At 49.4% G+C, this 13,290-nt stretch overlaps 5 protein-coding genes, 1 long non-coding RNA gene and 1 other non-coding gene across 7 annotated transcripts; 4 read left to right on the top strand and 3 right to left on the bottom strand.

Annotated features, from left to right (window-relative positions):
• Positions 1 to 13: 13 nt before the first annotated feature.
• On the top strand, positions 14 to 4,204 carry LOC9636552. Its single transcript, XM_024677704.1, has 17 exons — positions 14 to 363; positions 431 to 687; positions 760 to 902; positions 971 to 1,148; positions 1,201 to 1,340; positions 1,400 to 2,219; positions 2,271 to 2,371; positions 2,417 to 2,561; positions 2,614 to 2,682; positions 2,735 to 2,780; positions 2,829 to 3,172; positions 3,229 to 3,308; positions 3,357 to 3,492; positions 3,559 to 3,700; positions 3,771 to 3,853; positions 3,905 to 4,026; positions 4,095 to 4,204. The coding sequence occupies exons 1-16, from the start codon at positions 246 to 248 to the stop codon at positions 4,013 to 4,015; spliced, it is 2,913 nt and encodes a 970-aa protein (XP_024533472.1). The 5' UTR covers positions 14 to 245; the 3' UTR covers positions 4,016 to 4,026; positions 4,095 to 4,204.
• A 35-nt stretch (positions 4,205 to 4,239) lies between these two features.
• LOC9636553 (palmitoyl-monogalactosyldiacylglycerol delta-7 desaturase, chloroplastic) lies at positions 4,240 to 5,769 on the top strand. Its single transcript, XM_024677707.1, has 5 exons — positions 4,240 to 4,908; positions 4,982 to 5,122; positions 5,172 to 5,312; positions 5,365 to 5,471; positions 5,529 to 5,769. The coding sequence occupies exons 1-5, from the start codon at positions 4,333 to 4,335 to the stop codon at positions 5,719 to 5,721; spliced, it is 1,158 nt and encodes a 385-aa protein (XP_024533475.1). The 5' UTR covers positions 4,240 to 4,332; the 3' UTR covers positions 5,722 to 5,769.
• Positions 5,765 to 6,122, top strand: LOC112347273. The gene has a single exon (XM_024677914.1). The coding sequence runs from the start codon at positions 5,784 to 5,786 to the stop codon at positions 6,120 to 6,122; it is 339 nt and encodes a 112-aa protein (XP_024533682.1). The 5' UTR covers positions 5,765 to 5,783.
• Positions 6,123 to 6,162: 40 nt separating this feature from the next.
• Positions 6,163 to 6,235, bottom strand: TRNAK-UUU. Its single transcript has one exon. It is a non-coding gene; the product is annotated as a tRNA-Lys (tRNA).
• Positions 6,236 to 6,248: 13 nt separating this feature from the next.
• LOC9636554 (gibberellin receptor GID1C) lies at positions 6,249 to 10,057 on the bottom strand. The gene is made up of 5 exons (XM_002972926.2): positions 10,014 to 10,057; positions 9,503 to 9,880; positions 8,147 to 9,449; positions 7,740 to 7,980; positions 6,249 to 7,602 (listed from the first exon to the last, which is right to left on the bottom strand). Exons 4-5 carry the CDS (start codon positions 7,812 to 7,814, stop codon positions 6,541 to 6,543), a joined length of 1,137 nt encoding a protein of 378 aa, XP_002972972.2. The 5' UTR covers positions 7,815 to 7,980; positions 8,147 to 9,449; positions 9,503 to 9,880; positions 10,014 to 10,057; the 3' UTR covers positions 6,249 to 6,540.
• A 1,054-nt stretch (positions 10,058 to 11,111) lies between these two features.
• On the top strand, positions 11,112 to 11,566 carry LOC112347235. The gene is made up of 2 exons (XR_002992716.1): positions 11,112 to 11,260; positions 11,333 to 11,566. It is a non-coding gene; the product is annotated as an uncharacterized LOC112347235 (long non-coding RNA).
• A 107-nt stretch (positions 11,567 to 11,673) lies between these two features.
• On the bottom strand, positions 11,674 to 12,885 carry LOC9637313 (aerolysin-like protein). Its single transcript, XM_024677797.1, has 2 exons — positions 12,522 to 12,885; positions 11,674 to 12,455 (listed from the first exon to the last, which is right to left on the bottom strand). Exons 1-2 carry the CDS (start codon positions 12,553 to 12,555, stop codon positions 11,785 to 11,787), a joined length of 705 nt encoding a protein of 234 aa, XP_024533565.1. The 5' UTR covers positions 12,556 to 12,885; the 3' UTR covers positions 11,674 to 11,784.
• Between the last annotated feature and the right edge of the window lie 405 nt (positions 12,886 to 13,290).

Here is a 13,290-nt window from a genome sequence, read left to right on the forward strand (position 1 = left end):
CTCATCTCCAATGGTTCCCTGTACTATACATTCTCCACAAGGTAAATATACTATGACGTGTAATGCCAAGTGATGACGTGGCTGCCAGCCTCGATAAATCTAATAATTATTTTAAAATGGTATTAGGGCTTCTAGCTCCGAGCGGAGAACAGGTAGAGTCTCAAGCGGCGAACGGCGACGGCGGCGATCGGCTGATTCGATTCTAGAGCTGCGCGCGCTCCGCCGGGCAATGTGTGGATTGCGCAATGGCCAAGGCGGCGGCGGCGGCGGCGGCGAGCACACTGGAAGGGCTCCTGGAGGAGGCAAAGAGGCGCGCGGTGCTCTTCGTGCTCTTCGTCTTGACCATTGCCTATTGCATGTCGTGTAAGTATCCTTCTCTCTTCTCGCCGTGTTTGGTGTAGATTTTTAATTTTAGTCTCTCTCGTGGCAGTGACGAGCAATTCGGTGGTAGTAAACATTCCAATCGCGATTGTGCTGCTGGCGGTGACTCGGAGAATCTCGCTGGAGCTGATAATCCGGTGGAGGCCGTCTAGTTTGGAAACTATTCCAGTCATCTATCAATGCAAGCGCCTTGCACCAAATGATCCTTTGATCTCGTCTCCCTCGGTGCCATCAACCAAATGGCGATCGCAAATCGACTCTCCAGCAGTGGAAGCTGCTCTCGAAGAATTCACTCATCGCATTGTGGTAAGCATTAAGAAAAACGAATGCTTTTGTCATTGTAAAACATGGTTTTGCTTTTGTTTCCTTTTTTAACAGGCCGAGTTTGTGACCAACCTCTGGTACGCCATGATCACTCCTGACCGAGAATGTCCTCAGGAAATCGAAAACATCATCAATGGGGCCATTGGTGAGGTTTCAGTAAGAGTTAAGCAAGTAAATCTTATCACACTTTTAACTAGGTGAAGCAACGGAAAAAGTACGTGCTTGTGTTGAGACTTGTGCTGACACGTTCCTGTTTGTTGTGCAGGGATATTGTTGATGTTATTGCGAATCATCTTGAAGTTTATAGAGAACTGCAAGCTTCCATTGGTGCCGACTATCTTGGCACTCTATCTACCGAAGAGAGGGATGAGAAAATAAAGAAGAGCCTTGCATCAGCAAAGAAACTTCACCCGGCCGTGAGCTCTGTTGAGATGGAAATCCAGGTGGGTGTATCGCTTTTGCAACTAAGTTTGCTCAGAAGAATTGGTTTCGCAGGTCCTTCAGCGACTGATGGGTGGTGTCCTTGCAATCGTTTTGGGACCTGAAGAAGCGAACTGCAAAATAGTGCGTTGCTTTTCTCGGGAGTTGCTGGCTTGTGCTGTAATGCGTCAAGTGATGAACTTAGCATGTCCAAGGTAATTCTTTTTAGTGTCTCCATCGAATTTCTATTTGAATCTTTCTCTTCTTTACGCAGAATAATTAACGAGGTAATTGACTGGCTAGTCGTCTCGCAACGTAGTCGACTATCAAAGGGCATCAAAGCGCCAGCCGAAATTATTCGCGCCGATTCTTCTCAATTTACAGATTCGGGCATGCTTCCGACAGACGTTGGGGTAGAAATGTCTGAAGTTGGAAAGATTGAAGACGAAGAGAGCAGCAAAAAGGTTTCCACTTCTACATCCTCGCTAACAGCGCAGTCAATGAAAAGCGGAACACATTCAGCACACCACGTCTATCCATCGCGTTCAGGAGACTGGGCGCATGCCCTTGACGTGTTTAACCAGAGAAAAACTCAAGCTCTTGCTCCTGAACACTTGGACAATTTATGGGCTAAAGGTCGGAATTACAAGAGAAAGGATGCTAAGAAAACGGTGCCTAAAGGTGGTGGCTTGGAACAGTCCACAGCGACGGAAGAAGTGCCCATCATTGGTGACAACGACGAAGGAATGTCCGAACTCCGAGACATAAGAGAAGGCTCGAGTCTCCTTGATAAGACAGTGACCGTGGATAACGACTACTACGGGAGGCCTCGGAATCAGTCGAAGGTTATTGTTGTTGGCGAGGACAGTATCGGAGTGCGTAGCGGGGCCAGCAAGGAGGCATCAGTTTCACGGGTTATACATCATCCTTTGGAAGTTCCTGAAGCTGGTCACGAAGAAAACATGCAAAAGACTCATCGCCATCGACGATCACATAGCAGTGGAGGTGGGGTGGATCAGGAGAAGTACTCGGAAGCGAGCAAGAAACCAGCACCTGGTGGAACCGTAGGCTATAAATCGAAGTTATCCTGCAAGGTAAGGATGCATTTGACATGCTGGCCTGTTCTTTAATCATTTAGCCTGCAGGTACTTGGTGCTCATTATGAAAAAAATGGATCGAAATCTTTCGCTGTGTATTCTATCTCCGTGTCGAATGTTGAAGAGCAAACATGGGTCGTTATGAGAAGGTCTGCTACAGATTCTTTTTCTTTAGCTCACGTCATTTCATACAGATATCGCAACTTCGAGCAGCTTCATCGTCGTTTACGAGACATGCCGCATTACACTTTGAGCCTACCACCGAAACGGTTTTTATCTTCCAACCTCGATAACGCGTTTGTACGCGAGCGCTGTGTTTTGCTGAACAAGTACTTGAAGGTTGGTAGATTTATCGCAGAGTTCTTCCTTTTATTTAAATTTACTGTTGTAGGACTTGCTGTCTATTCCAAGCATAGCAGAGTTGCATGAAGTGTGGGATTTTCTTAGTGCCAAATCTCGGGTATGCCATACTTTTTTGTTCGAACTTATATTTAGTGTGTTTCGAGCTGCAGAATTATGCGTTTGGCGATTCCGTCTCGATCATGAAAACACTTGCTGGTATGTATCCTTATTTGTTCTTCAGGCGATGACGTTTTCCTTTTCCAGTCAATGTCGACGATGCTGTGGATGATGTGTTCCGACAAATTAAAGGAGTCTCTGGTGGGGTTTTAGGGACCACTGGAACGAGAAAAAGCAGCTCGCTTATTGAAAGGAGCGAGCCAAGTCAAACGTGGAATGCTGCTGCAGTACCATCTTCATATGCAGTAGGCGACGCTGCTACAAATAGTCAGCCTTCGGATGATGATGGAGAAGATGGCTATGGATCCGGCTGGCATTCGGACAGTGAAGTGCATAATGTGCAGCACAACAGACGGCTAGAAGCTTCTTTTTCCGATGGCCATTCCCCTGTAGAGTCCCTTGCCGGGTCCGAGATGATCGACGAGCCTGAGGTATCTCCACACTTCTCTTCTATTTTTCTTGTTTTGCTGATGCCTCGATGTTGCAGTGGAATCCTCCCAAGGTGACAGTACCTTTGCTTAATCTTGTAGATATAATTTTTCAGCTCGAAGGCCGTGGCTGGATCAGGTACCCTGTCATTGTACTTGTGTCGATTTTCATGGTGTTTGCTGCCAGGCGGCAGATCGTGTGGATCGCGAAACAGGTGCTACAGCTGGGAATGGCTGATGCAATCGATGACTGGCTTCTTACACAAATTCAGTATCTTAGAAGCGAGGACGTCATTGTGTGTGGAATCAAAAGACTTCAGCAGGTAAACTATCCGTTCCTTGTCCTTTCCAAATAGAACTCATCGTGTCTCGCTCTTGTCTCTTGCCAGCTTCTATGGCCGGATGGTATCTTTCTAATCAAGCACCCGAAATTCCAATTATCAGCCGATAATCAAGCTGCTCCTCAGCTCTCGTTTGAAGATGAATTGGAGGCTGCTCGTCGCAAGATGGTTGTAAGAGAGCTTTTGCAAGGTCGTAGAGTTTTGTTTTTTTCTCTTGTTTTGAGTCCAGAGCTCAACTTTTTTCCCTTTTTATTTGGCAGATCAAGCTCCCACTGCGCTGGTCAGTTTGATTGGAAGAAAACAGTACATGCGCTGTGCCAAAGACATATATAGTTTTCTCCAAGTAAGCAAGTTTTTGTTTAGAAAGATCCATATCGGACCTTTGTTTTATCAGTCCCAGGTCTGCATCAAGCAACTCGCGTATAGCCTCTTGGAAAAGGTGCTCGGGGCCGCGTTTCCCGAGCTCGAGGATCTAATCCTGGAAGTTCACGGAGCAACTGCGTGAATCGTTCAAAGGTTTGTGGCTACTCTTTGATTTCCTTTGCGCAGCTCACGAGAGGAACACTTTCACTCTTTCTTTGCAGTTTTGATAGCTACAATCGTGATCGTTTCACGAGAGGCTGTTAAAAAAGTATGTTGTACATTGTTTCTCCTTGTACATGTAATTCTTCCATACCATACCATATCCCGTGGCTATCCTTCGTGCAATCACTTTTCGCCACATGGACGGCGTGTCAATCTTACCGTGGCTCACATTGTACCACGTGGATAGAGTGCCACGTTGGCAAAATATCTTAGAGCGCGCGAGACGGAGTTTTTTCTATGGCGGTGCTCAGCTTGCGGGCGTCTCCAATCTCGCGCCCCCCGCCACAGCTCCATCGCGCCAGGAATCCAGAGCTCAAACTCTCCCGATCCAGATTCGTCAGCAATCCTCCAATCCCAGGCCAAATCTCTGGCATCCCCGGCGTTTCTAGCTTCTCGCTCCAATGTAGATCGAAAACGCGAGGAAACCTCGTCCGATTGGGGCAAATCTCTTGTGTTCTTGGCAGCGATGGCGCTCCCCAGGTGGATTCTTCGCCTTCTTCGCTTCCCTCGCACAGGATTTGGCTGTCGGACGTGATTGCGCGACCGCCAGGGCCGAGCAATCTCCTTCTGGGGAGGAAATGGGGCTCGCGGGATTGCATCCACCTGGGATTCCTGGCGCTCGTCCATGGATTTTGCCTCCTTGCGCCATTCACCTTTACGTGGGGCGCATTTGGATCGTTCGCGGCGCTGTACGTCACCACGGGCTTATTCGGAATAACCCTGTCGTACCACCGGAATCTCTCGCACAAGAGCTTCAAGCTGCCCAAGTGGCTCGAGTACACATTCGCGTATTGCGGAGCTCAGGCCATGCAGGTAGGTAGTAGGTAGTAGGTAGTAAATGGCACAGTAAAAAATGGGTTTTCACTTTGGTTTTTTACCTTGGCAGGGGGATCCAATTTCCTGGGTGAGCTCCCATCGCTACCACCACCAACATTGCGACACTGCAAGCGATCCACACACTCCACTCCAAGGGTTTTGGCACAGCCATATGGGATGGCTATTGGATAACCAGGCTTTCCTAGACAAGGTAAAAAGTATAAACTTTTCAATCTTTTTTTCAACTACGTTACCACAAGGTCGGGGAGCCAAGCAATGTGGGTGATTTGAGGGGCGACGCGTTTTACCGGTTTTTGGAGAGAACTTACCCCATCCATCCGGTCGTTCTAGCCGGGATATTGTACGGCATTGGTGGCGTGCCGTACGTTGTCTGGGGCATGGTAAGTTACTTGGACTGCTTGCTTGGTCAAGGTAACTTTTGTATTTTTACAGGCGGTACGGATTGTGTGGGTTTACCATATAACCTGGGCGGTAAATTCGGCGGCCCACGTATGGGGGAGTCAACAGTGGAACACCGGCGACCTCTCCAGGAATAACTGGTAAGAAATTTTGTAACCATCATGGTTTTGCGTTTTACATGGTTTTTTACTGCACAGGTGGGTGGCATTGTTGGCATTTGGGGAGGGGTGGCATAACAATCACCACGCGTTCGAATATTCGGCCAGGCATGGTTTAGAATGGTGGCAATTTGATATGACGTGGTATGTGGTGAGGTCTCTCCAGGCGCTAGGCCTCGCCACAAAGGTGAAATTACCCTCCCATGAGCAAAGGGTAAAACTCGCCATGTAAAACCGCCTGTTTTTTTCTTAACCTTTTAACGCGGCCAAGAACCCTAAATCTCGTCTCTCGTCATGGCGGACGACTGGTTCGCGCGGGACAAGGCGCAGCACCTGCTGGTGTGCATGGCGATCGTCCTCGCGCTCGGCTCCGCGCTCGCATTCAGCTCCAGGTTTAGGGCGTGGCGGATCCGGATCGCGTGCGTGGCGTCGCTGGCGGCGGGCGCAGCGAAGGAGGCGCTGGACGAGCTCCACGTCTGGAATTCATCGGGGGCGTCGGCCAAGGACGCCGTGGCAGACATTGTGGGCGCTCTTGTCGGCGCCGCGGCGCTGTGGGCGTGGCCGAGGATTTGGGAGGCCTTGTCTAGATCCAAAACAAAAGAAGAACAAGCCACCGGAGATCACGCGGTGTGAAGAAGTTCCAAAGCTTTTAACGAAACTTTCGTCCTTCTCTCGCCGCCCGTGGGAATCGAACCCACGACCACGTGGTTAAAAGCCACGCGCTCTACCGGCTGAGCTAGGGCGGCTTATCACAAATGGTGAAAGACAAGAGAGTATGTATTATACATGCTTAAAGGAAACTCTATCGCTCTCGTTCCGTTGTAAGTAACAATCTTGAGAGAGCTCTCTCTTTCGCTTCTTCACAAAAGAATACAAGTGTGTCTGTCAATCAAATGCGAGAAGAAAAAAGAAGAAAAAACCAAACTGTTCTCTCCTTTTCTCCTCCTGTTGCTGTTGTTGGTGTTTTTGTGTTGGTGTTGGTGTTGATGCTATGAAAGTGCCCGGAAGAAAGAGATCCATCGCCATCCTTCTTGCCGAGAGTGGTCTTATCCTACGTTGTTGTCCTGCGAGTTATTCCTGTTCTTCGTGTTAGATGCTGGTCCCCATCGCGGTCGATAAACGCCGTGATCTTGTCCATCAGCCTGTGAAAGTGTCCAGTGTTTGGAAAGATGAAAAATCCCACCGTCGCCTCCTCCAAGAACAAGAGCTCCACGTCCTTGCCGGCGTTTCTCATCCCCTCCACGTACTGGAGCTGCCAGTCCTTGATCATATCCAGCCCCGCCACCGCCACCAGCGAAGGTGGCAGCACCACGCCCTCGAGGCTGCGCGAGCTCGGCCCGAATATGTTGCACGCCGGATGATCCCTGTCCGCCCCGGCCGGAAGAAAGGACTGCCAGTAGAAATCCCTGTCCTTGATCGTCACAAAGTACTGCCCGTCGAATCTCAGCTCCGACTGCGTCCTCCGGTTCCCACCAAACATTGGTATAATCAGAATGTGTCCGGCCACACGTAACGGGCCGAGCTCCGCCCCCGACTCCGCTGCTCGGACTCCGACATGGTGGACAATGTTTCCACCGTTGCTGTCCCCGACCAAAAAGCACCGCCCGAGATCGGCAGTCCGTGGAAGCCAGGCATGCGCTACGCCGCGCAAAACTTGGACTTTGAGCCAGGTGAGCGCTGCGTAGCAGTCGTTGTAGGCGGCCGGGTACTTGTGCTCGGGAGCTCGCCGGTAGTTAACCGAGATGACTACCGCCTGGCACAGCCGGGCCAGCTGCTGGCATACCGTGTGGTAGACTGCACTGTTAGCGGACATGTGCACGAAGCTGCCGCCGTGGAAATAGAAGAAAATTGGCGTACCGTGCGTCGTCGAGCTTGCGTTGTTGTTGTGGCTGGCGCGGGGGATAAAAATTCGCGACCAGATGCCGCTGGTGCGGTCGATGGTCACGTCCATGAAAGTCACGGGGTCGTCTTCGCGCTCCACGCTGCTCACGGGGACTTTGCGGTCGAGGAATTCGTCCAGGTTGCGGTTGAAGGAGCCGTCGGAATTGCGGGTGAGGTTGTAAGCTAGCTTGAGGTTGGAGATGAGGACCCAGGTGTTGAGCGGCACAACTTCCTGAGCAAAAACGCAAGGGGTCAGCCATTATTTCTCCCTGATCTCTGCTCTCTAGGTTGCTGGAATGAAGAAAGAATCGAGGAGCAAAGGAAAAAGAGGATTTTTATGTCTGGAGAGTAGCCTAGCGATATGAGTACCTTGGATTCTTTGAGCTGCAATTCCTCGGCGCTGCTATCCTCCTCCGGTTCCATATGCTCGCTTTGAAGCAGCATGAATGCCCGAGCGCTCGGAATTCCGGCCCTCTGTGGATCGCCTTCTAAATGTAGGAATTGTGGAGCTCTTGGCGTTCGATGCTATTTCATCGAATCACGTCAAAAAAGAGAAAGGGAAATAAAAACAGAAAAGACGCGGATAGAGTCGATAGATGCCGACAAATCCCTGCAAACGCCACCCACCACTTAGAGCTTCGCAAAATTCAACATCGAAAAGGAAGTGACCAGCAAGCACAAGCAAAGAGTGGCAAGAAAACAAGCCCAAGAAGAAGAAAGAAAAGATGCACAAGCAGCAGGGGGAGACCCTACAGAGGCGTGTCAAGAGCACTCACTAGATTTGGCGCTGAGGAGGCCCTCCTCTCCCGCACTGTGCCCGCGTCGCCGAGCCGAATTTCGTTGGTCAGATCCCCGCAAAAACAAAACTTTAGGCCGTCTTCCCGGATTCTCTCTCTCCCCGAAAAGGAGACTGGTTCCAAGAGCAAGAAACGTGTTGTGGCAGCCAATTCCTGGAGGGAGGGGTATTAGTAATCCGTCGTATACTGCCGTATCCCGCGCTATCAATCCATTACATCATCGTTCCGTCCCCCACCTTCCCTGCTGCCGAAGTACACACGTCGTCTCCTGAGCTAGCTTTCAATGCCGTCTATCCCTGTCCGTGCTTATCTGCAGAGAGAGAAACGCTACCAAGCGCTGGAAGCAGCGCCTCTTCCTGCTGCTGCCGCTGTGGCTGCTGCTGCTACTACTACTACCGCCTGTGGCCACCCTTGAAGCGCGCAACAAACGCTGAGCAAACCAAAAGGGACCTTCAAGAGTGGAACCCACGCCAACGACAAACATGCCGCCATTGGCCCTGTGCTGGCCTTTCTTGTCCGTATCGGGCGGAAAGGAAGCCTCCTCCCGTCCCTTTAAGCCCCCCTCTCCCTCTGGAGCTTCACTTGGCAGCATTGCGGAGCATGGAGAGTCCAGCCTGCTGCCGCGCCCATCCCCGTCTTTTATCTCAACCGGACGCTGCGAGCGCGGGGCAGCAACAAGGCCTGCATTGGATCTGGTCCAGAATCTAGTGGAGAAAAAGCCTTTTTTTTTTTTTTGCGCCTCCTGCGTACGTACCCGACGGCCCCCCGGGCTCCAAAATAGTAGCCGTCGTGTTTGTTGTTGTTGCCGCTATGCTAACACCACTTTGTTAAGTCTTTTTTAGTCTCTCCAGATACTGCCAGTCCCGCCGAATCACTCTGCCTGCTGCTCTTGTCACCACGTCCTTTGTTTTTCCAAGGCGTGTAAGCCAAGTCAAAACCCGTGCCCTCCATCCAAAGATCGTTGTGGATTGGATCGTTGGAACCCGGCCAAATTCTAAGCTGCCCAGCTGTGAGCCACCTACACCTCTCTACTTTGCTGTGCCGAAGGAAGCGCTTTTGACCCGATAGCTTTGGGCTTGGACCCCAGTACCAACTAGCCAGGCGTCGACGAGGCTTGCTTGTTATGACGGCCACCACCTCAAAAACAAATGCCGGAAAAAGCCATGACGACCGCGCGCTGCTGCCGACTTAATAATCCATCCCGGCCTGCCTGCCTGCCTGCCTGCAACTCCACTTGTTTTATCCAACTCCTTGCCACGGTGTGGGTAAATTGTAATGGCGCCTGCAAAAGGAGAGACCTTGTTTAAGCGCGTAGAGTAAAAAGTCTTTGCTAACCTTTCGGATTAGCGAAGAGCCCAGCCAAGCGCATATCATGGTCTGATATGGTTTACCGTAAACTAAAGCGTTGTCTGTCGCTGTAGGTGTCCCTTGGTAAATTTTCTTTTTGCCGGGGCGACCTTTCCCGGCTCTCGAGCTCGCCACGAAGGAGCTGTTGTTTTGTTTCTAGTCCCCTTGGCACAGATTGGCGGTGCGCTAGACGTCAAGCCCGACTTGCAATCAAGGATAGTAACATGCTACTGAAAGACAAGGCCCTTGTGGACGCTTGCTGCTCTATGAAAATACATGCCTACCTGCAGCCCCACATCGCTCACTATAGCCATTTTCTCCAGTGGATTGGCTCCGATCGGATAACTCCCCAATGAAACTCCCAGCCTGCGGAACCAATGCAAAGAAACAAACGCTGTGAGAGCGAGGGTGAAAACAAACAAAATGGCAGAAGAACAACAGACAAAACGGGGAAAGGTTCCATGATTGTTACATGGACCAAAATCTCATTTTCTCGTACCTCTGTGTGTGTGTGTGTGTGTGTGTGTGTGTCAAGTGCCACGTTCCATCTTGGTTGTCCATCGCTTTGCTTCAACTTCACTCCAAGGAAAAAAACTCGCTCTTTTAAAGAAGAAAGAAAAAGGAAAAAAGGAAAACAGAGGAAATGGATCGTCACATTCTGTCAGGAAGCCACAGTCATGCTTGAATCATCATCACCCTCAATTCCGTTAAACAAGTCCCACCCGGGCCTGTTTCTCTTCTTACTAAAAGAGAATGAGAAGAAGCAAGGAAGGAAGAGCATTGGCATTGACAGACGCAAACAAAAAAAAGCCCGACTTTGACACCATCAAGCAGGCCCGGACTTTACCTCAGAATCTGCGCCATTCTTCTTCTTCTCGTCCTCCCCAACGTGACAAGCAAGCACAGTGGTCAAAAGCTCACGCCCGGTCCTTTTCCTCTGCAAAGATCTACACCTAACTCGGCAGCATTAGAGCGGCCCAGCGCGCTATCAAACAAGACGATCGCGACCGAGAAAGCTAAAATTTAAAAAATTTAAAAAATTTAGGGTTCTTGAGCTGCCACGTGGATTAACTCTTGCGCATCACATTGTTGGTCGAATGTTTAATCTGGACTGGCCGATAGTGTGGCTTGTTTTTTCTTTTCTCGTGCACTTGAGAGAGCGCTTCTTCATTCGTAGTACGCTTGTCAAGGCGATTTATGTCCTGTTGGCCTGCCTGTGGTTTTTAAGCTCTTTCTTCTTTTTCTTCTTGTCTTGCTGCCCGTTTTATCCCTTGCTTTTCTCGGTTTTGGGACTTCGCTTTTGAGCTCTAACGCTAGCGCCACCTCGACTTATTCTCCCGAGGAAAAGTATTCCCGAGAACTAGCTGACAAGTTCACATCTCGAAGAATAAAAGGTAAAACCATCGTAAGAGCCACGGCTGAACTCACACTGCGTTTGTATCTTTCGTGACAGACGGCAGAGCTCGTTAGAAAAATCAAAACAGGAAAGAAATTTGTGTAAGCTCTTTACTTTTTTTTCCTTTTGAGTTGTTTCACAAATTTCATACTGTTTGTTGAGATAAGACCTGTGGTCCCGGAAATCTTGATGGAACCTTTTCGTGTTGTAGCACTTGTATTTCTGGACCTGGAAGCTTTGGATGCTCAAGACGTACCACTTTACTGTTTCGCGCTCTTCTCTCTTCCTTGACTTTCTGCTCTTGTTTTGCAGCCGGAAACTCGGGATAGAGATGGGAAATCACCAATCGTGTAAGTGTATTTTTCTTCAATCCGTCCTCTGAGGTCTGGTTTCTTACGTTCTTTTGTGTACGTGTTTTCTAGTTGGTGATCTTAGCGTTGGTTGTGGTGATGATTCAGCTTTTGATCGATCAAAGTGTGTTTTTAATTGTCACAGTCTTCACGCTAAGGAGCCGAAAGTTATGTGCAGCTATGGTGGAGAGCCAAATACCAAAGTATCATCGGAGTTTTATTTGCAATAAGCACAGGCTCGCAAGGTTCTAGTTGATTTTCTTTTGATTTCTGGTCTGCCTGGAACAATCATTGAATCGATTCCAAGCTTAGTATCATACATTTGCTTCTTTTAATTGCTCCTGTGCCTTAATACACCAAATCAAGTTGCTGGAGAGCAGGAATCCTGTTTTTCGCTTCCACATAAGTTCGTCTCTGATTGCTTCTGCCTTTCCAGAGAATTCTATCTTGCTGGAAAACATTCCACAAACACTTTCAAAAGCAAGACTGGAGCTTCTTTCATTACAATATTGCTATTATCTGAATCATCCGCTTGTAACGTCAGTCTCAGTGACCGAAACACCAGTGTAAGTACCAGTCTGGGGGAAACTAAAGCTTTCGCCTGTGTCAAGCTTGACAACCATGACACCCGAGTATGGCACGTTGATCTTACCAGCGTAAGTTACTGCCTGGATGTTAACTGACGCCCCCGGTGCCAGCGTATTTCCCTCGGACCACTCGAGGTTTTTGGTGCCGGAATACTCAACCGTGTTGGTGGACTGCTCGCTCTCTTGCCACTGATAAGAGCTCTCGGTCTTGAAAATGTCGAGGATGCTGGCATTCACAGTGACGGTCTGGGAAGTGGTGAGGCCTTCGGCCTGAGACCACGAGTAGGAGATGGTCATATCTTTGCTTCCATCGAGCTTCCACTGAACAGGAACTTCACTGTTGTTGCTGCATTTCAGGGTGTCCAGTGTCTCTGGAACGATGCTTCCCAGCGCAGAGATGTTGTAGTAGCGTACGCCTTGGAGCTGGCAAGAGACCAGCGGCAGGAGAAACGCAAAGCCCCATGCGTTTACGTCGTCACCGGCATGGATGTCGGCTCCCACCAGGATCCCGGCGTAGACATTGATTACCGTCGCGCTTCCACCTTGGTAGCCATGCTGGAAAGTATTGCCGAGGCTTGTGGTAAACATGATAGCACCGGCGCGATCACCTGGTCGTCCAAAAGCACGAGCCAAGGTATAATGCATACCAAGAAGAAGTGATAGAGCAAGCTTACCAACGTAATCCCATTCGCCAAGCCAGAGGGACATGGACGTGATGAGCTCCCCGGGCTGGAAAGTGTAGGTGTACGAGCTTCCAGCGGGGCTGCCGTAGAGGTGGCCTTCATTGTCCGTCTCACCCGTCTCCCACAACTTGACAGCTTTGGTTTTGTTACCGTCGTCCCACACTTGGATCTGGCGGATGACCTTCCCGCTAGTCCAGGCTTCAAGCTGATAGTCGGTGCCACCCGAGGTGTTTCCCACAACTTGGACGGTGCCAATGACGGGGCTGGAGAGCGTAGGAGCTAGAGATTGAGCAAAAGGATGAATGCAAGGGAGTTCTAGGAGAGATGCTTTGGTGATGATGGTCTAGAATGGACCTAGATTTATATTGTCCTCGACTTAGTGTTTGAATCAACCATCGCTGGATTGTTGATCATACTCCATGTGCGCGTGATTCTCGATCTCTGAATGAAAGAGTTTCTTACGCTGTTGCTTTTCAACATAATCTGCATCGACAACAGGTCCTGATTATCACAGAATAAACAAACACCAGAAAACTACGTTCGTGATGAAGGCGCTGCACTAGAAAATTATGCTTAGTGTAAGGGTTGTCCCATGCATTTGATGAAATCTAGGTCATTCACGTGAACATGAAGGTAAAAAATTTGCCAGCAAGATGCAACAAGATTAAAAACATTTCTCGTTTTAATCATGTGAAAGTTTTCTAAGAGGTTTATATGTGTTAATGTAAACGTCAACAAAATCGATGTAGATATGAGTCCT

Source organism: Selaginella moellendorffii, unplaced genomic scaffold (assembly GCF_000143415.4).
Source record: "Selaginella moellendorffii unplaced genomic scaffold, v1.0 SELMOscaffold_20, whole genome shotgun sequence".
In the NCBI taxonomy this organism is placed as follows: domain Eukaryota; kingdom Viridiplantae; phylum Streptophyta; class Lycopodiopsida; order Selaginellales; family Selaginellaceae; genus Selaginella; species Selaginella moellendorffii.